Here is a 25,305-nt window from a genome sequence, read left to right as displayed (position 1 = left end):
AAGTGGATTTTTATTGCCCAAACCGCTTTTAATATGTTGTACATACTATTTGAATCATTGTCTTCATATGTTTGTACACACATGTGGAATTTTTATGTCATTACACGTCATTTTTGCCAATTTGATTTATGATTTATTTAATGCTTGATCGTATGACAGGATCGGACACAGGCTCACAAAGTGGCTCTGACGTCACACGTGGTGGTGTGCTTGTTTGGTGACAAGGGTTCACCAATCATCGGGCTGCGCAACTTCGTGATGCCTCTCAGGGCGAGCAACTTCCATTTCGAAGAACTCAAGACGATAGTCTTACTGGGTAACATAGACTACATCAAGCGAGAGTGGGAGACCTTCAAGAACTTCCCCAAAGTTTTCGTCCTCAATGTGAGTATAGTAATGATAGTAATGGTGATGATGATGATTATGACTATGATGATGATTATGCTAATGATAATGATTATGATTATAATAATGGTAATGGTTATGATTATGATTATAATGATGATGATGATGATGATGATGGTGATGATGATTATTATGGCAATGGTAATTATTATGATTATGATGATGATAATGATTATGATTATGATGATGATTATGATTATGATTATAATGATGATGATGATGGTGATAGTGGTGATGATCGATGATGATGATGGTAATGATTATGATTATGATCTTGATTATGATCATGATTATGATTATGATTGCGACAATGGTAATGATTATGATTATGATCGTAATGATGATTATGATTATGATAGCTACATTTAAATTGCACACATATCCATCCCAGGAGATGCTCAATGCCCCTACAAAGAAGTTGTATTACCCTGGCTTTAGCCCAGCTGCCATGAAGCACTAAAAGCATTCATGTAGATCAATGTCTTGCCAAAGGGCGTTAGTGCTGTGGTCCGCAGTCTAGTGACATATCTGCTAGACCAGGACACCTTTAAGATTTTGATGGGTGAATGGGTGCTGTATAAAATTGTCCACTATTTTTTCTTTCAATCACAGGGTTGGGGAACACATAGAAACCCTCCTTAAGTAATTCTCTTGTATACAAGTTGAAAAACATGCGCGAGCTTAAGAGTGCTTTGAAAGGTGGAAGCTAAATATTTTCAGTCTGCAGTAGTCCTTCTCAACACAAGTAAATGCATGCAAATTAATAACTAAAAGTAATTGAATGCTTTTTAGGCATTGCTGTATGTTAATGAAATCCCTCCCCCCCCCCCCCCCCCAAAAAAAAAAAAAAAAAATTAAAAAAAGAATAATAATAATAATAATAATGATAATAATAAATAAATAAATAAATAAATAAATAAATTGAAAAATAAAAAATAAAATAAAATAAATAAATGAATGAATTTAAAAAATAAGAAAATAAAAAGAATACATTCTTAAAAAATTGAAAATGAAAAAAAGTAATGGGGGGGAAATAAAAATAGAGATAAATCTAACTGTCAAGCTTTCCACCTGATTTTAGTGGCACCACATTTAGTAGATATCAAATTTACAACCTTTCACATATGTCCTTGTTTGTTTGCACAGGGGTCACCACTGAGCAGAGCGGACCTGCGAGCCGTCAACGTCAACCAATGCGACATGTGCGTGATCCTCTCAGCCAGCAGGAACAGCCTGGACGACCAGAGCCTCCAGGACAAGGAGACCATCCTGGCCTCCCTCAACATCAAGGCCATGACCTTCGACGACTCCGTCGGTCTCACCAAGGCGGGCCTACAAGGTTGGAACAACCAAATGCTATCGTCGACGGGTTTCAGCAAGAAGGAGGACAAGGACAAGGATGTCAATGAGGGCAATGATGATGATGATGATGATAGTAGGGAGGATGTTTTCGAGGATGGTGGGGATACTGATCTGCAAGGTCTGTTCCTTGTTACGTGGTTCCCTTTTTGATACTTCACTCCCTTTTAATTCTCACCCCATCAATTGCCTGTACAGTGCATTGACACTTGCCTCATTGCGCCTTGCCAGTTCATTTTGATTTTTTAAGACCACTGCATACCTTAAGAACAACAACAACAACAAAATTGCAAAAGAAGTCGCAATAGGATTAGCTATGTAATCTTGAAATTCTTATTTGCCACGTTTGAGACCCACATGGCCCTATGAATGGTAAATATGAAAATCACAGGATATTGCAAGGATTAAGAGTTGGAGTGAAGGTCCAATTGGCCACAGTTGATGGGCACTTGTGCAGGTTGTATTATATCACAATGATTGAGAACGAATCAGACCTTTAATCTGACACAAAGGCTCAAAATATGGTCACCGTTTCAGTATTAAATGTTTAAACAACCCTGTGGGACCCCAAAGAAATGTACAGTTCAGAGTTTTGTATCCTATTGCAATTTCTTTCAAAAAATCTAGTTGTTGTTGAGTCCTAGTGCGGTGGTCTTCATAAGCCTCACAAACATGATTCTGTGTAACATCCCTGATTTTAACTCACTCAAAGCTTCCTAACAATGCGACGATTCTAGTTTAGTTCATTTGACAAGTTCTTTCAAACGATCTAGTTTTTGTTGAGTCATAGGTTGTGCGGTGGTCTTCATAAGCCTCATGAACATGATTCTGTGTAACATCCCTTATTTTAATTCACTCGAAGCTTCCTAAAAAATGCGATGATTCTAGTTAATCTGAAAAGTTAGAAGAAAAAAAATTGCAATCTTAGTTTCCAACTTTTGGTCACTTCTAGAAGCAAACCACAGCTTTCTTACTATGCAATAACATTCATTAAGCAATAGTTAAAAGCTTAAATGCAATTTTAGATCTTAATTCATGTTCACTTCCAAAAGCAAATTCTCTCAGCAATAGTCATCTCTTCTCTTTGAAGAGTATTAGCATTCAGTCTCTTGGGCCTCCACAGAATCTACATATATTATCTATCTCATGCATATTCATCACATCTCAAGAAAAAAAAACATGTGCAAATGTACTTGGAGAGTCATTAAACTGAACTTATAAATTTCCATTAAGATACAATTAACAGTTGCTAGCCTTTGATTGTAACATATCTTTTTATAAAAATCACTTTATGCATTTCCATTCTTAGAATCAGTAAATTCTGTTTTGAATATAAGAGTGTCTAGAAATTCAAATTTAGCAGAGTTCCTGATAGTCAAATCAGATTGCTTTATATTCATCTTATGCATAATCGTCTCAATTGGCATTGCCATATTAAACTTAACGAGAGTTTTGTTATTAAGACTATTTAGAAAAATGAACTAAAATACTGCTGTCATTTTTCGTGAATATTCATTCTTCAAATAAGCAAGGATAAAATCAATGCTTCTGAAATACTTTCAAATTTTGCTAAGCTGCATTTTCCATAATTTTCATTTCTTTCCCCTTTTATTTCATTCAATCAGTATCTTTCATACCCATCTGTAAATGATCCCCCATCTTCATCAAAGATGTTCCAAATATGTTTCCAAATCATATTATATTCAAAGACACTATATGTTTTTATACTTCCCAATTTTATCATAGATCTTGATCATATTTTATCCAAATATTATTAGATATCAAATATGTAACATACATTTGGTTTTTAGTTTGTGACCATGTGCATGTCTATTCATTTATTTGTTTTATGTCCCAACTTCACTTTTGTGGTGAATTTATTTTTTTAAATTAAGGACCCTGCATAAAAAGTGATATTTTAGATCAAGAAATTACATTTTTTTTGTTCAAGCCACCTTTTTGCGGAGGTCTGCCCTTAAATCATGAGCATTTCTTTTTATCAGCATTCTTTTAATAGCTTGAAATAAATGAGAAGTTTTAAGTTACTTCAAAAGCATCGAAAGAAAGCATGCCATAAGATAAGATTAGGATTTAAAATGAGTCCCTGTTCACTAAGAAAAAGATGAGTCATTTTGTTGTTGAATGAAGTGATAAGTAAAGTGCATGCATTGTTTTGTTGTTGGCACTTTATACTGACAACTAACAAATGATAAACATTCCACCCATGTTAATGTTGACGATCGACTTAAGTGTTGCTTCACAAGACAGACAAACCAACCAATAGGATGCTTGTCGTCATATTTGTCTTTCATTTGTTGGATTATTCTCCAGAGTTGAGGTAAGATACCCTCATCTGCACTATACTGCAATTGTTCTTCATATATTTGTATAGAGATGGGGATACTGCTTGATTATTTTAATATGGTTATTCAAAAGTACACTGTTTGTAATAGATGAAACGCTAAGGCAATTGCCACACATCAATAGGGGGTGAGGACAAGTTGGACCACTTCGGTATATTAGTGAATGCTATTGACTCCCATACGAAAAGTCACGGTTCAATCCGCTTTGAGTTTTATACATCCTTGAACAAGGTGTCTGCTCACATATGTCCGTCTCTGCCTAGGTGCTTTAGATTGGTACGTGGCATTGCTGGGACAATAATTGCAAGGCCTGCAGGAATAGTGACAGAAATACTTAGGCTTCTTCGGAAGATAAGACCATATTATATTATAATTACCTATCAATTGATTGAAATGCAAATTCTGGTCCTGCTCAGGCTACATGGCAGCATTTGGTGCTTTGTAGTATATTGAAAATAATAGATAACTGTATTCAATATGTCCATTTTGTGTTCAGTAAGGTCCAATATTGTGATAATTCTTGGCATCAATGACTGCTTGGGAGGCAGAAGAAGAGAAGGATTGAGAAGAGAATGGGAGGTTAAGAGAAGAAGAAGATGGAAGATTGGGGGAGGGGGGCTTTGGAAATAGAATTTAAGAGGTCATCGGATCACCCTGAGGAACCATGAGCTGGGTAATACTTGAGTCAAGGGTTTGAGTTGGAGATAGAGATAATGATGAACTTCAGAAGAGGGGGGAGTGAGGGAGGTAAGGGAATAAGAAGAGGGGGGTAAGGGTGCAAGGATAAATCAAAGCCATCCTGACACCATCTCCATCTGTCATCATCATGACATCATTGCCATCATGATATCTGCGTCATGTGCTCTCCTGTGACCCTGATAGGAGTGAAGCAATAGGGAAAAAAACATCTCATTTTGTTGCCCAAATAATGAAAATTCCCCAAAATTCTAAATCGGTGATATTTTTTCCATGAAATATACATCACTGTATTAATAAAAGAAGAATAACACCAAGAAGCTTAATTATTTCTCATTTCAATTTCTATTTTTGCCTGTCTTTCTTATTGCTTCACTCCGGTTGTAAAATTGAATGCATTTGTATTGTTGCATGAAGCATGTGTAATGTCATAACTTGTTTAATGATTCATTTTTGCCCATAATCTAATTTCTAATAATCAAGCAATTTCACTACAACCATACTATCATTTTCCCCCTATTTATAGAATCACTTCATTATATTTGCAAAAAAAAATTGTATCTTTGACTGAAGGACAAGTAAGAAGAAGACTATTAATAGCAGTAGCCTCTATCATTGCAATAGAATTTGTAGCTTAGATCTTCATCCTAATATATCTAGAGTTAAAATATGTCAAACCAGCTAACAGTATCATTAAATGCCCTTAGCTACTGTAGTCTGTAATGCATCAACATTTTCAGATATCATGTATTTTAATGATGTGATATAAGCTAATTTAAGAGAGAAATATATAATTTGAATAGAAAATTGAATGATTGCTTCAAGCGATCGGAAGCAAGGAAAATTAATACTTTGGGAGAATACAAACTCTAGCTGCAAAGACATGCTGTAGGAAAATTGTTTCTACAATTTATGACAATTTTTTAGTGCTCTTGAAGGGTTAATGAATATTTCTCAAGGCTTTATTTTGTCAAATTTCTAGGGTTAGTATGTATTAACAGACCCAACTACATCATTTAAGAATAGAACTAGTGATGATTTCTGATGACCGTTGATTACCAGGTATCATGCCGATGAGTCTATCACCTCTACATACGAGGAGTTCAGAGGTCACAAGACGAGGATCAGCTGTAGGAGCTAATGTACCTATGATCACAGAGTTAGGTAAGTTTGTTTTGATGAGTGAAACGGTGGACGAAAAGAGGAGGAAGTCCTGATGAAAAAGTCAAGGGCTGCCACCCAGTCCTATGATAATGGCTGTCAGTCTCAATATCATATTTTCTACATTTTATTGGATCATCTGTAATTATATACTTGATTTAATGTTGAAGAGTGTCGTAATGGATGACAAGAGTGAGATCCCAAAACATATCCAACCGCTGTCATCCCAATTTTACACAATGACTATCACTCACAATTTTTATATAGTTCTAAATGTTCAGGGATTATCTGTAATTGTTTTCCTGAACAGATGCAACTGTGATGAGTGTCAAAAAAGGTTACAAGAGTGAGATCCCAAATTACATCCCACCGCTGTCACCCTAAAATATCACAATGGCTATCGGTCACAATATCATATATATTTATAGTTCTAAACGTTCATGGATCATCTGAAATTGTTTTCATGAACAGATGCAACTGTGATGAGTGTCAAAAAAGATGACATGAGTGAGATTCCAAAACATATCCCACCGCTGTCATCCCAATATTACACAATGACTATCGGTCACAATATCATATATTTACAGTTCTAAATGTTCCTGGATCATCTGTAATGGTTTTCATGAACAGATGCGACTGTGATGAGTGTAAAAAAGATGAGATCCGCAAACATATCCCACCGCTGTCATCCCAATTTTACACAATGACTATCACTCACAATTTTTATAAAGTTCTAATAAATGTTCAGGGATCATCTATAATTGTTTTCCTGAACAGATGCAACTGTGATGAGTGTCAAAAAAGGTTACAAGAGTGAGATCCCAAATTATATCCCACCGCTGTCACCCTAAAATATCACAATGGCTATCGGTCACAATATCATATATATTTATAGTTCTAAACGTTCATGGATCATCTGAAATTGTTTTCATGAACAGATGCAACTGTGATGAGTGTCAAAAAAGGTTACAAGAGTGAGATCCCAAATTATATCCCACCGCTGTCACCCTAAAATATCACAATGGCTATCGGTCACAATATCATATATATTTATAGTTCTAAACGTTCATGGATCATCTGAAATTGTTTTCATGAACAGATGCAACTGTGATCAGTGTCAAAAAAGATGACATGAGTGAGATTCCAAAACATATCCCACCGCTGTCATCCCAATATTACACAATGACTATCGGTCACAATATCATATATTTACAGTTCTAAATGTTCCTGGATCATCTGAAATTGTTTTCATGAACAGATGCGACTGTGATGAGTGTAAAAAAGATGAGATCCGCAAACATATCCCACCGCTGTCACCCCAATATTACACAATGACTATCGGTCACAATATCATATATTTACAGTTCTAAATGTTCCTGGATCATCTGAAATTGTTTTCATGAACAGATGCGACTGTGATGAGTGTAAAAAAGATGAGATCCGCAAACATATCCCACCGCTGTCACCCCAATATTACACAATGACTATCGGTCACAATATCATATATATGTCTGTCTTTGATTTTTCTAGTGAATGATTCCAATGTGCAGTTCTTGGACCAAGATGATGATGATGACCCAGACACAGAGCTTTACCTGACCCAGCCATTTGCTTGCGGTACAGCATTCGCTGTCAGTGTACTGGATTCACTCATGAGTGCTGTAAGTAATCTAAGCTTTAAAGCCTGTCTGTACTAGTTTGGCAAGGGGGATTAGACCTCCCTGCAAGGTCACTGACAGGTGGTTATCTCATCAAATCAGCTCTCAATAAATATAAGAAAAAGGGGATCATGGGGGACCAGCAGGCACCGATTAGGCATAATTTGCTATATAGAGGGCGCAAGTAGCTATAAGTAGTGCAGTGGGCCTCTAAGTGGACTCTGCATGAGGCACCCTTGCTATGCACAGATTGATATGTTTCATTCCAACGAGTGCCTGCCTCTGTAAATGGTGAACAATACAGGCCAGCAGCACACAAGAATTCAAGCCAATTTTCTTTAAGCACCCATTGTCTGTGTGCAAATTGAATGATTTGCAAAGCTATCTCTGTCAACAATGATTTGTGGGCGGAATCTGTGGCCTTGTGCTAAGCCACAGCACCACTGTATCAAGAAACTTATTTCTCAATCTGTCTAGAGACACCAATACAAATGTTAAAATCTGGATAATAACAATTTTGTGTCCATGGTAAGTATGGGAAAAGTATATAGAGAAATATTGAAGACTCTTTATGCTAGTATGCCGATGTAAGTTTTGTTTACAGGAATAAAATCTCACACATCAGTCACACTGGCCAATCATTCACTTTTTGGCCTTTCAGAGTAATTTAATTTTTTGATTGGTCAGGTCTTAGTCCGTCTCGTTGAGTCTGAGGAATGATGCAAGGAGCTAATATCATTATTCTGGTCTTGGCTTCGGTCTTAGTCTCGGTTTAGACTGAGGAATGATGCAAGGAGCTAATATCATTATTCTGGTTTTGGTCTCGGTCTTGGTCTTGGTTAGACTGAAGAATGATGCAAGGAGCTGATATCATTATTCTGGGCCCCATCTTACAAAGAGTTGATATCAATTGCAACTTATTTGTGATTGATTGGAGGACTTACGATTGATTTGGATCAATCGTAACTCTTTGTAAGACGGGCTCAGTGAGACTGAGGAATGATGGAAGGAGCTAATATCATTCTAATATTTTCCTTCCCACAGACGTACTTCAATGACAACGCCCTAACCCTGATCAGGACCCTGATCACGGGAGGGGCTACCCCAGAGCTGGAACAGATCCTAGCTGAGGGAGGTGGTATGAAGCCGGGCCAGAACAACGTAGAACTCCTGGCCAACAGGGATCGATGCAAGGCTGCACAGCTGCCCCTCTTTGAGGGACCATTCTCACAATATGGGGTAAGTCCAGGAAACATGTACCTGTAGGTGGTTGTGATGACTTTTCTAGATTCATTTGTCTTCCTTTTCAGTCTTTCTCTCTCCTTTTGTCTGTTTATTGTGTCCTTTTTTGTCTGTATGTCAGTCTTCTTGTGTCTTTTTTTTTTGTCCTTTTTTTTCTTTTTTTCCTTAGCTCTCTCCCTCTCTCCCTGTCAACTTCTTAGTATCTTTCAGTTTCGCTTTGTATAAATAGCTTTCTATCTGTCTGAATATATCATCAATTGTTTTTTATCTCTATACAAATAGTCAGACAAAATACCTCTTACATTATTATTCACCTAGCTTAAATTATATTGTTGGAATTTTGCAAGAATTTGTTCTGAAGCGTAGGTGAAGTTCATCACCATTTCATTGATGTGTAGAATGTAATTCACTATTTTGCTTTCTTTGTTGATATTTACAGAATGGAGGCATGTACGGAGACCTATTTGTGGATGCGATCAAAAACTATGGCATCCTGTGCTTTGGCATCTACCGATTCCGAGACAGCTCGGCCTCGACCAGCACCCCATCTTCCAAGCGCTACACCATCACCAACCCGCCCTTTGAGTTCCCTCTCCTCTCGACCGACCTCGTCTTCTGCCTGATGCACTACAACCCCATCCCACCCAGCGCCAGCGCCAAGTCCAGTGCTTTCAAGAAGAAGAAGCCACGCAAGCCCAAGGACGAGAAAACCGTCAAGGAACAACCGGAGAAAGAGAAGCCTTCGGAGAGACTCCTGGACAGACCCAGAGAACCAGAGAGGCTAGTAGCATCCATCACTCAGGCCCCTACCAGCCCCGCCCTATCATCAGTACCCCTCCCGTCATCGATCCCAGTCATCCCCCCTATCGAGCCCCAAAGGAACGGGTCGCACCAGCCCGATAACCGTGATTCCGAAGCCGTGACGCCGCCCGCCAACGGTAACGGTCACGGTACGCCGATCATTGTCGTGCCCGCGTCCTCGTCTCCATGTTAGGAACAGAGGAATGTATTCAGGGAACCTAAGCAGAGAGCTTGGAAGGGAGAAGAAGTGTAACTTCAGTCGGGTGTCAGGCTAGTACATGCACTCCATCGTTGTGTTAAGACTTTGTGTAGTCGCACCCAAGGAAAACGATTAGGGTAGTGCCATCTGATTGGGGGAAAACCCTGATACTATTCAGTGTGCAAAGAAAATGCAAGGTACATTTAAACAGGGTCCAACGGGACTTTCACACTATGTTATGATGAATGTATAGTCACTGTACATCTAGAAAAGAAAAAGCATATGTAAGATGTATCTTGATCTATGATTTGAAAAAAATCCAGACTGTATAAATCAGGATTAAGAACAAGGGTATTAACATGCTTGAGGTTGGTATAAACGATAGGGCCGATCTCATTGCTCATAGGTCAATTAAGGAAGTGGTTGAGCGGCGATCTTCATTGGGATTGGAAAGAGAGTGGGGCTCCCTACAAAATATTTTTGCAATATTTGAGATTCACCATTGAAACTGGACACCTTTCAATTCATTTGAGAGCTGACGTGTAACTGTCGTGTATCAAAGCACTGCCAGTTCTCTGCCTGATTTACTTCTAGATCCACTCTACTTAATTTAGGGATGTAAGTAGCTTTAAAATATATTTTAAAAATTTCATAACTAAAGTATGAGTTACTACCGATTCAGTACAGTACATTCTCAAATACTTGATGGAGCTATGGTTTGGGCGATATTTTCCAAAGAATTTTTGAAGCGCATCAAGCGGTTAGATCATGATGCGAATAATGCGCTTGACACATGTAAACAGAATTTTATCTTCATTACTATCAAACATAGAAAATAGCTGCTCATATACCTTTGATATTTGGTCTTGTGATAAACACTGCAAGTCACATACATGTATTTTACTCAGTGATCAATGCTATTCAATGCAGAGCTGCAAATGCATTGTAGTTATTAGAATGCGGTACATTAAACCACACATTATTTGTTATGATTGGGACTGATATGGAAAAAAACATCTACCATTTGTTATTCAACATGTGTGCATGAGTGTCACTGCAAGCTGTACCTGGATTTTAATACCATGAAGGCAAGTACACGACACATCGAGCCAATTATGAAAGTAAAACACCAATAATCATTATTTACAAATGAATATACTGGTATATAAATGAATTAGTTATTATAAATCTTCAATCAGTATTCACTCTTTCAAATGCATCAGTGAATAAATAAACTATCAATATATAACAATACAAATGAATTCTATGATATATACATGTACATAGGTATATATTTGAAATGTTTTACACAATAATATTTTTAATCATATACAGTAGAAGAATGAATATTAAATGTCTTGTTATGAAATTTATATAAAATGTAGCCAAAAACAGGGAGTTTGAGCATTAAAGATATTGTTCATTCATTTTTAAAATGGACAAACATGTTCAATACTTAGATACAATTATTCCTTTTTATTTACAAGATTTGGATTTTTCTTTTCTTTTCTAATTTACCGGCATTTATTATTCCTTCTAATTAACTGTTTGATTTGCGCATTTCTTCTATATGTATATTTCAGTGACCTTTTTTTTCAAGAAGTAAAATAACAAAACAAAGCCACATATGTAAAGTACTGTATCTGCAGTACTAAGCTTGGTTTAAAATTCCCTTTTTTCCATCTAAGAGAATTGGAATCTAATTGAAGTTGTTGTAACAGTACTTGTTTTTGAAAGTATTAGAGATGTTAATCTTGACCGGTAAAAAAAAAGAAGACAAGAAAGAATAAAAAACTTAAAAGGCTTTTTTTGTTCTCCTGTCTTTTACATTTTAAGAAAGAGGTCAGATAAATGTACATTACATAATTGGGTTGAAATAAGTAGAAAATTAAATTTCTTGGGCTCATCCCAGTATGAAATTACAAAACTAAGTTTGGTTTAGTGTTCTATTTCGTAATAAATTCTTTTCTTGATTTTAGTTTTCTCATTATCATATTTATGATTATTAATATTATTTGGGCGGGGGGTTTCACTTTTTCTTTTTTCATATTTTCTCTCCGGTGTTTTATGATTATACATTTCATTTATAAGCATCATTTTACTTTTTTTTGTTGGGCTAATTCACAGGTTAAATGACTGCATACATACTTGAATCTGCACATTTATTCCTGTTATGGCTTGTATGAGGTCTTCCTGATGTACACATATCGCAAAGAAAAGAAACACAAGAAAGACACGCTTTGAGAATTTTCCGAAAAATTTCATTTTACTTTTAGCTTTACTATGTGCAAAGATTGAACCTTGTGAATCACTTGTTATCAAATGTCTGTTATATTTCAGTGAACCAAAGATTTAATACTTATTCTTTATGAAAAAATTGCTTTATGTGTAGTGTGTAGTGAGGATTGAATTTTATCCATTTGTCAGATGTGTTAAGCCATCACTTTGTTTTATGTGTATAGAGAACTATTCATTGCCGATTTGAGTTTCCTCTTGAAATTATTTGTGAGTGTGTGCATAGTTTGTATTTTTCATCATAGCTTAGAACCTGTAGCCATTTCCAAGGGGAATTTTATCAATTGAATTAGATTAATATAAGTGTTCCATTTTTATTCAGTTTAATTAACATTATAATATAGATGAAGACAACTAAGGATTATGTCTCAGAGACTAACACATAACTCTGTACATCTAAAGAAAAAATAAGCAGAGCTAGCAGAATATTATTTCCAAAAATACAAAAATTTGACATTTTAAAGGGACCAGAACTACGAAGTTGTATTAAACAGAAGAGAATTTCAGATATTTCACCTTAAAAGGATTGATAGAAATTAATGTCTGCATCAAACTGCAGAAGGAATACGATTCATAAATGCTTCAAAATTTTGTGTTGCCTTATATTTGACGGCGTTAAGTCACTTTATTTTTTTGATGAAAAGGAAGAACCAGTTCATATTGTAGAATATCAATCAAATTACTGGTACAGGCATTTCTCCAACATATGGAGTGGTTATACATTTGCATATAGTTTACTAAATACAGGAACGTGGAAATACATGTATCTGTCCAAGGAATAATACATGACAAGATGTGTTTGCATTTTGATTTGTGTATCCTTTTCTTGCAGTGTAACCAGAAAACAATATCTGTCACTCAGTCTCTGTGCAAGAAAAACAGTCTTTCTCGTAGTCAACCTTTGCAATTTGATTGAAGTATTTTAATTATTTATTTCATTTAGCTCAATACTAGCCGACATTATAGTTTACCGGTAGGGTTATTTCTTGACTTTCTGTTATAAAGTCCGTCATTGGAACATATTATCTATCCGTGGCCAGTGCAAGCATTTGAACATTTCTGAACTATGTATAATTGTATAAAGATGTTAAATTATGGTGATTTAATTTTCTTATGATTCATTGTAAAAATTAACAAAAGACTTGTATTATTTGTAAAAAGCTATACAAATTTGCATTATTTTTTTGCTGGGTGAAGCGCATGTTTGGTCGCAGATATATGATTTCTGTGAATTCTTGGACATTACTTGGAGGAGAGTAGAGGATTTTTGTGATGAGAAAGAATATGATTGTTGATATGTAAATATGAGATCAATTAGAATTATTATTAAATTCATTATGTATTAACAAAAGTACTGATATATGCACTAAAGTATGTATTTCATCATATAATCCCTAAATATTTTATGATAATCCTAGATAGATGATTGAAAGGAGGAATACCCTAAAATATGTGTATGAAAATCAAAAGAAAGTACAGTATATCTTAGGCTTGTGTGGTATATAAAAACATGAGTATGATAAAATAGTCTTGTGCAACTCAACATTTAAACATACCTCTATTTATCAAACTACAATACTTGATAAGTACAGTATATGCATATACCATCCGTCTGTATTTGAGGAGTATATACTTAATTTATTACTCAGTAAATATTTCTTTGAAACTTACATAACACATATTAATGTAATCATATATTTAGCAAGAAATCGTTGTCTCTGATATTGCTGATCATTTCCCCCAAAAAATACAATAGCATTTTGTTTTAGTTTGCCTATAAAGGCTCATAACACCCAAATAAACAGAAACTGTTTCACTTTTTAATTTAAAACATGAACAATCTGAATTTCATATTAAAAACTTTCAAATCCAATTAATCCAGTATTATGCTAAATTAAAGAAGAACAAAAATCAAAAACCACTAAAAAAGGTAATAATACAGAGAATTTATTGATTAAGCATATCGATGCATGTGAATGGTGAGTAATCATAATCCCCTACTTTGTAAAAAAAAAGGAAAAAAAGAAGCAGCTTTCCTTGTTAAAGGGATACTGCCACCAGTGGTGTAGTCCACGTTTTGTGCAAAAGACCGCTATAGGAGATAACCATTCCCCTTTGTATTGGTAAAGTTATTCATAATGCAAATAATCCGGTGCCTGGCAAGAGAATACCCCCTGCTAGTAACTCCATGGTATTAGGGATTCCCTTAACAATGCCCTTCTGCTGGGCACAATTGAAAGATACATAGACATCATAGCAAATATGACGCTGGATGAAGTTGCACCGGGTTTAAGGGATAGACTAACAATGGATTATGCATCTGGGATTAGGATTATCTTTAATCCCTTGGGGATTAGGATTAACAGTTTTTAAAACTATTACAGTTATGTTGCTTTCTTGTTTGTGTGCTGTGTGTAAAGTATTAATCCAAGATTTTGAATCTTTTTATGTTCACGGACAAATTTCTAGTACAAGGTAAATGGCCTCTTCGTCAACATGCTTGTACTTAATGTTCTATTTTTGCGTAAGAACACATTATTTTTTATCTAGTAGCATGTTTATGAAAATGAAAAGCAGGAACGATGTTAATTTGATTAAGTTTTTATGTATTTCAGAGAAGAACAATTTTCTTTTCTGATTATTACCTGCGATGTATTTTATTTATGATCATAGATTACGTTTGGGCGATATGTTTGGTGACGAGTATGTCTCATTTTTGTTGGTATTGCAATCGTTGACTAATACTTTATTTCATGTGTGAAAACTGTACTTTACATAGCTGTACTGAAATTCGCACTTATTTAAAACCCACCTTATAATTTGTCTCTCTTTCTTTCACCTTTGAAATCTTAAGCAGTGGAGCATATTGGCAAGTACTTTAGAACTTGAATATGGTGAATATTTCCCTCGTAATATTTGTAAAGCTTTTTATCAAGTGTAGGGTAATGTTTTTTGGTACAAAATGAGTTCTTTGGCTAATAGAAATCGAGCTCTGATTTGCAGCTCTATAACAAAAGTACTTCAGCTTATTTTATCTTTAACTTATGTTGTTCGTTTCTAATTTCACCAGATCATCTTCATATTGAAAGTTGAATCCCTGCATTAAGTACATTAAGTAAGCGAAATGACAGCTAAGACCAAATATACTTCAAGAGCCCCGTTATGATTCTCATTTAATTCACAATCTCAAGAACTTGATGAATGGTTTACTTTAACAAAGTTTATATGTATTTGAAGAAAAAAAAACATTTTTTAAGAGATACATTTAAATCTGAAATTAATGTGTAAATAAATTTACTGACAGTGTTTTAATCATACCATTTTATGCTAGTACATGCTATGTTCAGCAATAAAAGCACATATTAACGACTAATATAGTCTGGGTTCTTCTTTGGTAAAAGTTTATATATGTATCATCTATTTGAGAGAGAGAGAAAGAGAGAGAGAGAGAGAGAGGGAAGAGAGAGAGGGGGAAGAGAGAGAGAGAAGGTGAGGACAGAAGAGAAAAGACAAGAAAGAAATGGTGAGAGGGAAAGAAAGAGAAAAAATGTGACAGTATGCCAATTATGTTTGATTCATATAGAATGGCCATTATTTAGCAATATGAAATATGTTAACTGAAAACCAGAAAGCAGTACGATGGACTCAGATACAAGTAGAGAGATGTAAAAGGATAGATGAATTAACATTAAAGGTAATACAAAGTTTTGGGAAAGTTTGAAAATTTGGTGGATATTGATTCTTTACAATTTTGATATATTTGGATGCCACTGTGGATGTCTTATAAGCACTAAAAAAATTAGCCCCTAAAACACTTCTGTTTTCGAGAAAAATTGAATATAAAAATTTACTGGTGCTCCCGGTAAATTTCAAATAGCGCCTACGGCCGTACAATGGTAGCTGCGACCATGAAAATCTCAGAATATGTAGTTGTGATATGTTATTTCCAAACGGGAATAGCTAGTCGGTCGATTTTAGTCAAGAAACATTGTTTCATAGCTAAATTAATATCTTGACCTTGAGAGGGAGCTATACAACATAAAGAGTTTATCATTTATAATTTCATAACTTTAGACTCGATTTCAACCGGGACAACGATCAATGAATATTGTAGGAACGCATATGCTTCCAATATTTTAATTTGAACCAAATTCATGACCCCATACCAAAACTTTGTAATACCTTTAAGATTTGGACAGAGAGAGAGAATGGGAGAAAGAAGGAGCTTCAAGGGAGAGGGATGATAACATAAACAAGAAGAGAATGAGGGAATGAGAAAAAGAGAGGAAGGGGGCAATGGCAATAACTATAAAAAGTGGAGATTGATTATAGGATTAGTGAGAATGGAAATTATGGATTACCACAGTAAATCAGTGATCAACAGGGTCAAAAGATTTGGTCAAGCAGTCCTTAAAACCCATCAGAAACATCCACAAGTCCGTAACACTACAGCTTGATGTAATTTTTTTCTTGTGATATTTCCTCCCTTTTTCTAATTTACCAGGCGTTGCCCTATAATGTGTTGATGCAATATAAAAAAAAAAAATCTTTTATTTAAAACATTTACATGTTAGTACTTGTTTTTCTTCATTAGGCAAGAACGATGTATGGTATGTTTTGAACAGAAAAAAATCAGTTTGAATAGATTGTTATATCTTTGATATATATGGTATACACTAGATATCAGCTTAACGTAAACATTTAGGTATGTAAAGAAAAATAAAACAAAAATATGAGGCAAGAACAATGTATATGGTTTTTTATCTTTTATTTAAAACATTTACCGGGGTACATGTTAGTACAGTACTTGTTTTTCTTCGTGAGGCAAGAACGATGTATGGTATAATGTTTTGAACAGATAAAAAAAAACAGTTCTGGTAGAATTATATTTTTGTTTAATATACACATTGTATACACTAGATAGTTTAACGTATAGGTATGTGAATCAAATGTTGTTTTTTTATTATGCGTGACAAATAATAACAGCATTGTTGGAGTAATAAACCAATATATTTTCATTTAGGAAATGTACATAAAGGCACTTTTTTTTTCAATGTGATGCAAGAACGATGCAGGGTATAATGTTTAGAACAAGTTCAGAACAGAAAAGTTTTGGTAGATTTGGCATACTTCTCTCTTACATATACAATTTACACAGGTTACTAGCTTAAAGTAAGGAGATGATTAGTATGGTTTCATATATAAATATTATCATAAGTACGTGAAAATGAGATTGTTACTACACCCTGTATCACTGGAATGGTCAACTATACTTTTTTCAAAATTAAGGTATGACAAGCTCTATCTGTATGTATGTTATACTCAGTATTTTTTTCTGTGAGCCTTATATAATATAGCTCTGACTTTTACTGAAGTAAGAAAGAATAAAAGAAAGAAGAACAAGAAAGTACCGCTCTTATTGTAGAACACGTTTAACTTAAGGTTGTGAGCATGTACTGTTTTTGGCAGCATGGACGACTGTAGGTCACTTGAGATATTTGTGCACAAGCACCAATTTAAATTCTAGTTGAATATACAGATAAATTATTGTGGAATAAAGTTGGCAGTGTTTGTTGTAGCCTAGTAAAGATTTGGTTTTCTAATTGTGTTTTTCACTTTTTTGCCATTTCATCAACATGGAACAAAGTGAATGTAAGTTATGTAACCAAAAATACATGTGTTTCAACGTCATCATTCCATTGATATCTTTTTCACCTCGTAATTATCCATGGTTTGCACGAGTGAGAATTTTGGAATAATTTGATTTTATGCATTTATATCCCATTTAAACAAACAAAATACATATTTTTTTATTCATTAATTTAAAAAAAATCTAAAAAAACGGTTTTTAAAAAAAGGGGGCAATACAACAAGTTTTTATTTTAGGCCTTATTCAGCAATATGATATATGTTAACTGAAAACCAGAAAGCAGAACGATGGACTCAGATACAAGTAGAGAGATGTAAAATGATAGATTAAATAATATTAAGATATGGACAGAGGAGAGAGAAAATGGGAGAAAGAAGGAGCTTCAAGGGAGAGGGATGATAACAAAAACAAGAGAAGGAGGGAATGAGAAAAAGAGAGGAAGGGGGCGATGGCAATAACTATAAAAAGTGGAGATTGATTATAGGATTAGTGAGAATGGAAATTATGGATTACCACAATAAATCAGTGATCAACAAGCTCAAAATATTTGGTCAAACAGTCCTTAAAACCAGTCAGAAACATCCACAAGTCCGTAACACTACAGCTCGACGTAATTTTCTTCTTGTGATATTTCCTCCCTTTTTTCTAATTTACCAGGCGCTACCCTATAATTTGTTGATGCAATATAAAAAATCAATATCTTTTATTTAAAACATTTACAGGTTAGTACTTGTCTTTCTTTGTGAGGCAAGAACGATTTAAGGTATAATGTTTTGAACAGAAAAAAAAATCAGTTCTCGTAGATTGTTATATCTTTGATATACACTAGATATCAGCTTAACATAAACATTTAGGTATGTAAAGAAAAATAGAACAAAAAATATGAGGCAAGAACGATGTATATGGTTTTTTATCTTTTATTTAAAACATTTACATGTTAGTACCGGTACTTGTTTTTCTTCGTGTGGCAAGAACGATGTATGGTATAATGTCTTGAACAGATAAAAAAAAAACAGTTCTGGTAGAATTATATTTCTGTTTAATATACACATTGTATACACTAGATAGTTTAACGTATACATTGTAGGTATCAAGGCGGTATGTGAATCAAATGTTGTTTTTTAATTATGCGTGACAAATAATAACAGCATTGTTGGAGTAATAAACCAATTTATTTTCATTTAGGAAATGTACATAAAGGCACCTTTTTTTTTCTTCAATGTGATGCAAGAACGATGCAGGGTATAATGTTTAGAACAAGTTCAGAACAGAAAAGTTGTAGTAGATTTGGCATACTCCTCTCTTACATATACAATTTACACAGGTTACTAGCTTAAAGTAAGGAGATGATTAGTATGGTTTCATATATAAATATTATCATAAATAACGTGAAAATGAGATTGTTACTACACCCTGTATCACTGGAATGGTCAACTATACTTTTTCAAAATTAAGGTATGACAAGCTATATCTGTATGTATGTTATACTCAGTATTTTTTCTGTGAGCCTTATATAATATAGCTCTGACTTTTACTGAAGTAAGAAAGAAGAACAAGAAGTGATATAAGTACTGCTCTGATGGTAGAACACGTTTAACTTAAGGTTGTGAGCATATACCGGTACTGTTTTGGGCAGCATGGACGACTGTAGGTCACTTGAGATATTTGTGCACAAGCACCAATTTAAATTCTAGTTGAATATACAGATAAATTATTGTGGAATAAAGTTGGTAGTGTTTGTTGTAGCCTAGTAAAGATTTGGATTTCTAATTGTGTTTTTCACTTTTTTGCCATTTCATCAACATGGAACAAAGTGAATGTAAGTTATGTAACCAATACTGGAAATTTAATAAGAATACTGAGTTTAAAAAAAAACTGAGTTGGAAAGTGTGAAATAGGTGTTACGCTTGGGTTCTATGACTTCTATCAAATCCTAAACAATTCTTCCTGGATCGGATCTTCTGGGCCTGGCCGCTGTGGATCTTATAGATTATTTATAAGATCAAACATCATGTCAGGATCCCTGTCCACTTCCCGGAGTAGCAGAGCCTCAACTTCTGCTCTTTCCATTCCAGAGATAATCTCCTGCAAGAGAAATGAAAATCTCATTTGAGAACAAGAAATATGCAAATTACCGGTATATCTTCTTATTACTAGTACTCTCTCATATTTACATGTACACACATCAATATTTTGTATAATGAATTATCAAGGAGCTCGAATTCAGACTGATATGAGCTGCAGGTAAAGTTCAGGCAGCAGACGACAGATAGTTGCCCCCCCCCCCCCCACAAAAAAAAAAAAAAAAAAATGTACCCAAATCATGCACTTGTTAAAATATTATTTTCGACTCAATATGTTTAGAATGATCACTATTGTGTTTATGGAACATGTAGGCCTACATTTTTTCTAATACAAATTCGTGAAATGCTGACCTTGAGTTTTGTCGTCATGAACTCATTTATTTGGGCGGCGATGTCACCATGTGTCACGATGTGAAGTGCGAGAGGTACCCTCCTACTCCCTCTCCCCACCGGTGCTCGATCACCGCCGCGACTTGCTCGGTTGGGTCCATGGGTCGATGAGTCGCTGCTGCCTTCTCTCTGCCTTCTTCCTCGTTTTCTCCCTCTTCCTCCTTCACCGTTTCCCTTTTTAGGCTTCTTTGCCAGAGGTCCTGCTGCTGTTGCAACACCACTGCAGTCAGCAGTAGTGCTGGTCTGATGAAAGAGATGATGAGTTTGGAAGGAAAAAATGTTGTTATTACAGACCATGGTTGTATCCATGTGGGGGGGGGGGGGGACAAAGGGGCACTTTCCCATGGAATAGGGCACATTTTGTGTCAAACCTATGATATTGAAGACAACAATTTTTGAAATTTAGGGTCGGATAGGAAAAGAAATTTAAGTAGATTACTAGATTGTGTGAATTTAAACATTATGGAGTAATAAATTTTAACACTGGTTGGAAACATTAATTTTGCCAGCATGTACAATTTGAACTTCAAACAAAGTTCAACAAGATTTGTTCTATGGCAAACTATGGTAATTAGATTGTTACAACAACAACAACAATGGTGATTTTATATCAGCACCATGGCGTTTCCGCATGGGGCATAGCTCCCCCCTGGCCGCCCCCATTAAAATTCATGAATGTAAATATTATTAAACTATACTTTGAAAATTTGAATGTATTTCCACATTTTCCAGTGTCAGGAAATTGGCATTCATCCTCTTCCTGTCTTTTTCTTTCTGGTATAATAAATTTCTGATAAGCTTCCTACGCATCACGGTTGCTCTTGCTATCATTTAATTTTTCATCTACCATCACTATTCTTCTGCACCTACATGTACTATATGCATACCATCTGAAATCGTAGATCGGATAATTTTTTTGGTCAATGTTGAGATATAGTATTTTATTCCAAAAAATGTGTTGGAAGTCCATATTCAATGCCCCAAATTATGTCAGGTATATAGGCCCCTACTGCTTAAAAAAATAACTTTTTACTTGCAATAGTTTGCCAAAGCTCGCTCGTTTCGCTCCCTCACAGTATAAATTACGGCACATAATTTTGTTATCCTATAATTATATGCAACCAGGCCCTATTATTCAAAATATTTGTTATTAGTTATTACCATTATCGTAACTATATATGACTAGGCCGCATATTAAATTTTGTACGTTTGTAGGGTGACGGGGCAGTGAACTAAATTATAGTGTGTGGAACGGCTGCTACCGCCGCCCCCCCCCCCCCTCTCAATTTTTGTTTGTTAATGTTTTGGCTATAATATACAGGGATACCAAGATTATTTATTTATTTATATATTTATTTATTCATTCTTCTTTAAAAATACAGGGTAGTCCTTTAAGAGCCACAATGCCTGCTTTTCAAAGGAGCTATAGCCCTGTAGGCAGTGACAAAGTACATGGTAAAAATTACGACAACAAATAAAAACATATACACAATACATAATACACAGTTATTTACTACTAGAAATAAAAATAAAACAGAACACGTTTTAGTTTGAAGAAAAAACCTACATAAAATTCATGCTTGGATTTAAATGATCCAAATAAAGCAAGGGAATATAATTAAATGTATGAATTAAACAAGACAAGTGATATACTTGCACTGGTATGATAAAATCAAACAAAATTAAAACAAACTAAAAGATAAGAAAATTTCAAGTCGGACTGAAGAGTTTAAATTAAAGTGTGGCTATAGAAAACGGCAGATAATAAAGTGAATTGCACAAAAGAAAGTATATAAGCATTGATGATGATGCCTTTGACTGGTGATGATAATGTATGTGACAACCTGTAATACGCATGAGAACAATACATAATGAAAATCTCTAGGCATAAGTATTTCTTAGCAAAGAACTTTCTCATTAATTACGACCCCATCTTCCCGCAGCCGCATGGCCCACATCGTACCTGTAGACCGAGAGCTAGTAGCCGACCCTACCCAAATCATGCAGAGGCTCATTAACGAACGAAAGAGACGGAACTTTTCGGTCAAAGTCCAAGCTGATATTTAACTGCTAACGAAATAAGAATGCAACACAAACACTCACCAGGCGCTGGTACTGCTGAAAAGCTGCATCTAAGTCAGTTCCTTCCTCTGAAGCTTCCATAACCTTATCAATTGTGTCCATGTTTACACGTTATACCTGGCCGAAATGATGAGCAAAAACCACTATAGATGCATGCGGGCCTAAACAAACGATTGCGAGTGACGTTGTTTCAGTAAAGCATGCACTCAAGACTCATGATCAACAAGACTACCCTCTTCCAGAGCTTGATTACATAACAAAAACGTGAACGTGGGGATTAACTCGCATCACTGTGCAAATAATCTCTTAGAAATTACCATCTCCCGACGAAGGTGTTAATTGCTACAAGCAATTCGACCTGTGTTCTGGTGTTGTTTATTGTCCCTTCCGGCTTAACTTAATCCCCACCAATATTATTATAAAGTTGTTCCTTAATTGCTTTCATTGATACAAACAATGCAGGGAGGTGTTTTAGCTCTCATATCCCTGATACAAATGTTCACACCCTTTTCTCCACTTATGTTATTTGATATTATTTTTTTCATATTCTCTCTCACTTTATCGTTCAATGCCTCTTCCTTTTATTCTAACTATACGTGTCTCTCTCCCTCTCTCTCTCTCTCTCTCTGTCTCTCTCTCTCTCTCTCTCTCTCTCTCTCTCTCTCTCTCCCTCCCTCCCTCCCTCATCAATCTGATAATGATATGTATAAAAGACATTTTTTTGTTATGATCGTAGATATTCGAAGTAAGACAAAACAAGTGGTTGTTTATTATATATTTTCAAATTCTTCTATTGAAAGAAAGAGAGAGTGGGAGAGAGAGAGATCGAGAGAGGGGGTGGGAGATATAGAAAGGAGGGATGTTTATAATCAAACAAGTTGTTTTTACAGAAGAGTGGTGAGATTGGACATGAATCAATTAATTTTTAGAGACCCCAATCCGATCGAAAATTGTTGAAGATTTTGAAGAGCATTTACAAACAGAGTATTATTTTGGTTCGTCGCTAATATGAGAATGTCACTGATGTTATTACTGATAGGGGTTGGGGCAGTTGCTCCCCCCCCCCCCCCCACCCCCAGCAATGCAATTAAAGCATGTGTTTTGCCGCTTTTCAAGAAATTTTGACTAAACTATACATGCCAATATTGCATGAATTCATTTAGAAAATGTCAACATTAAGTATCATAGCTAAAATGCCTTTTTCGGTTCTTGTTTTTCTTTTTCTTATTTCCTTCTCGTCCCTACATTTTTGACTTCTTCATCTCCCCTTCATCATAATCCATTCATCCTCTCATCTTTCTTGTTCTTCAGGATCCCATCTTACACAGAGTTCCGATTGATCCAAATCAATCATAAGCAGTCTTCTATCTCTTACACAGTTGCGATTAATAATTATCAACTATTTTTAAGACGGGGCCCAGAGGTCGATTGAATTTATAACAGGCTTCGATCGCACTGCTTTAATTGCTGTCATATAATTTGTCATCTACCATTATCATAATTTATGCTGGACATGCATACTCGGATAGCATGTTCTTCAAAAGATGTGTTGGTAAGTCATATTCAATGCCCAAAATGATTATTACCGGTAGACCCCTATTACTTTCAAAATTCACTTTTTACTAGCAAAGCTCGTTAACTTCGCTCGCTCGCAAACAAAGGCCTAATACCACGCAACAAGGTCTTATAATCTCTTATTATCATTATTATTGAATTGGAAGTTGAGTTCTGGAAATTGCCTGATTCATCTTTCAATCCATTTGTATTTATACTAAGAGACGTGAATTAATATAAATTTTTCGATTTTTTATTTTATTTTTAAATATACTGCTGTGTTATCTCCAAACAAAAACAAAGAACATATTAATATGGAGGAAAAGATCGGGTGCCACCATGCATCAAAACGTATTTTCCTAATAAAAAATGGGTTATGCGCTGTTTTAGCTAGGTTGGTTGGTTAATTTTGAAAGTGTAATGAATTATGTTGTCAAATTTCAAGTTAAAGGTAATACAAAGTTTTGGGAAATTCTGAAAATTGGGTGGATGGTGATTCTTTACAAATTTGATATATTTGAATGCCCCTGTGAATGTAGTAGTGTAGTAGTAGCTCTATACAGAGCGAATTTATTTTTCATTTATATAAACAATGACAGACAATATAATAAACGTAATGATATAACAGAAATGAGCATTGATATACCTTTGACATTGTTTTGGTCATTGTAATGCAAAATGATTTGGTTGCAGGAAATGATGAAAAAAACGAACCTACTTGAATGAAAGCAATGCTTGTTAGGTGTAGGTTCGCAAATAATTACTGGATCAAAAAATATGACAGACAATAAAAACAAATCAGAAAAAGTAGCAGTAGCAGAATGACAAGATGAGGATGATACATGAAGAAAATAATAATGAGAGATAAGAGTGACAAACAGAAGAAGGGGGAAAACAGAAAGAGAAAAAAAAGACAGAGAGAGAGGCAGAGAAAGAGACAGAGATGGAGAGTAAAAGAAATGATGGCCATAGTGGAATCATTTTTAATTAGTGTTTATAAGCACTAACAAAATTAGCCCCTAAAACACTTCTACCTTCGAGAAATATTGAATTTACAAATTTACGGTTGCTCCCGGTATATTTTGGTGAATTTCAAATATACGGCGTACAATAATAGCTGCGACCATGAAAATCTCCCCCCCCCCCCCCCCCCCCCCCAACTGAGTGAATTTTCGGCCAGCGCGATTTTCAAATTTCGGAAAAAAGAAAAAAAATTGGGCCCCCACCCCTAAGAAATCCTGGATCCCTGTTTGAACCAAATTCATGACGTAAGCACTATTTATTTTTTTTTGCTCAATCATTTTTTGCCCCTTTGAAGACCGCACCCCTCCCTATTGATCACCAGGCCGGAGGGAGCCCCCCCCCC

General features: G+C 35.2%; 2 protein-coding genes across 2 annotated transcripts in view; one reads left to right on the top strand and one right to left on the bottom strand.

Moving 5' to 3' along the window:
* LOC578468 (calcium-activated potassium channel subunit alpha-1) overlaps positions 1-14,712 on the top strand; it is a 79,268-nt gene extending 64,556 nt beyond the window's left edge. The window contains exons 20-25 of the mRNA XM_030980087.1: positions 160-384; positions 1,552-1,885; positions 5,886-5,987; positions 7,515-7,645; positions 8,687-8,881; positions 9,324-14,712. Coding sequence (XP_030835947.1) covers positions 160-384; positions 1,552-1,885; positions 5,886-5,987; positions 7,515-7,645; positions 8,687-8,881; positions 9,324-9,878 — 1,542 coding nt within the window. The 3' untranslated portion in view covers positions 9,879-14,712. The remainder of the gene's footprint in view (positions 1-159; positions 385-1,551; positions 1,886-5,885; positions 5,988-7,514; positions 7,646-8,686; positions 8,882-9,323) is intronic.
* Positions 14,713-19,460: 4,748 nt separating this feature from the next.
* LOC578409 lies at positions 19,461-22,592 on the bottom strand. The gene is made up of 3 exons (XM_030979397.1): positions 22,407-22,592; positions 20,265-20,546; positions 19,461-19,914 (listed from the first exon to the last, which is right to left on the bottom strand). Exons 1-3 carry the CDS (start codon positions 22,485-22,487, stop codon positions 19,813-19,815), a joined length of 465 nt encoding a protein of 154 aa, XP_030835257.1. The 5' UTR covers positions 22,488-22,592; the 3' UTR covers positions 19,461-19,812.
* Positions 22,593-25,305: the final 2,713 nt, after the last annotated feature.

The sequence above is a fragment of the Strongylocentrotus purpuratus genome, unplaced genomic scaffold (assembly GCF_000002235.5).
Source record: "Strongylocentrotus purpuratus isolate Spur 01 unplaced genomic scaffold, Spur_5.0 spur5_scaffold_10, whole genome shotgun sequence".
NCBI classification, from domain to species: domain Eukaryota; kingdom Metazoa; phylum Echinodermata; class Echinoidea; order Camarodonta; family Strongylocentrotidae; genus Strongylocentrotus; species Strongylocentrotus purpuratus.
Note: the sequence above shows the minus strand (reverse complement) of the source record. Positions and strands in the feature narration are given on the sequence as shown.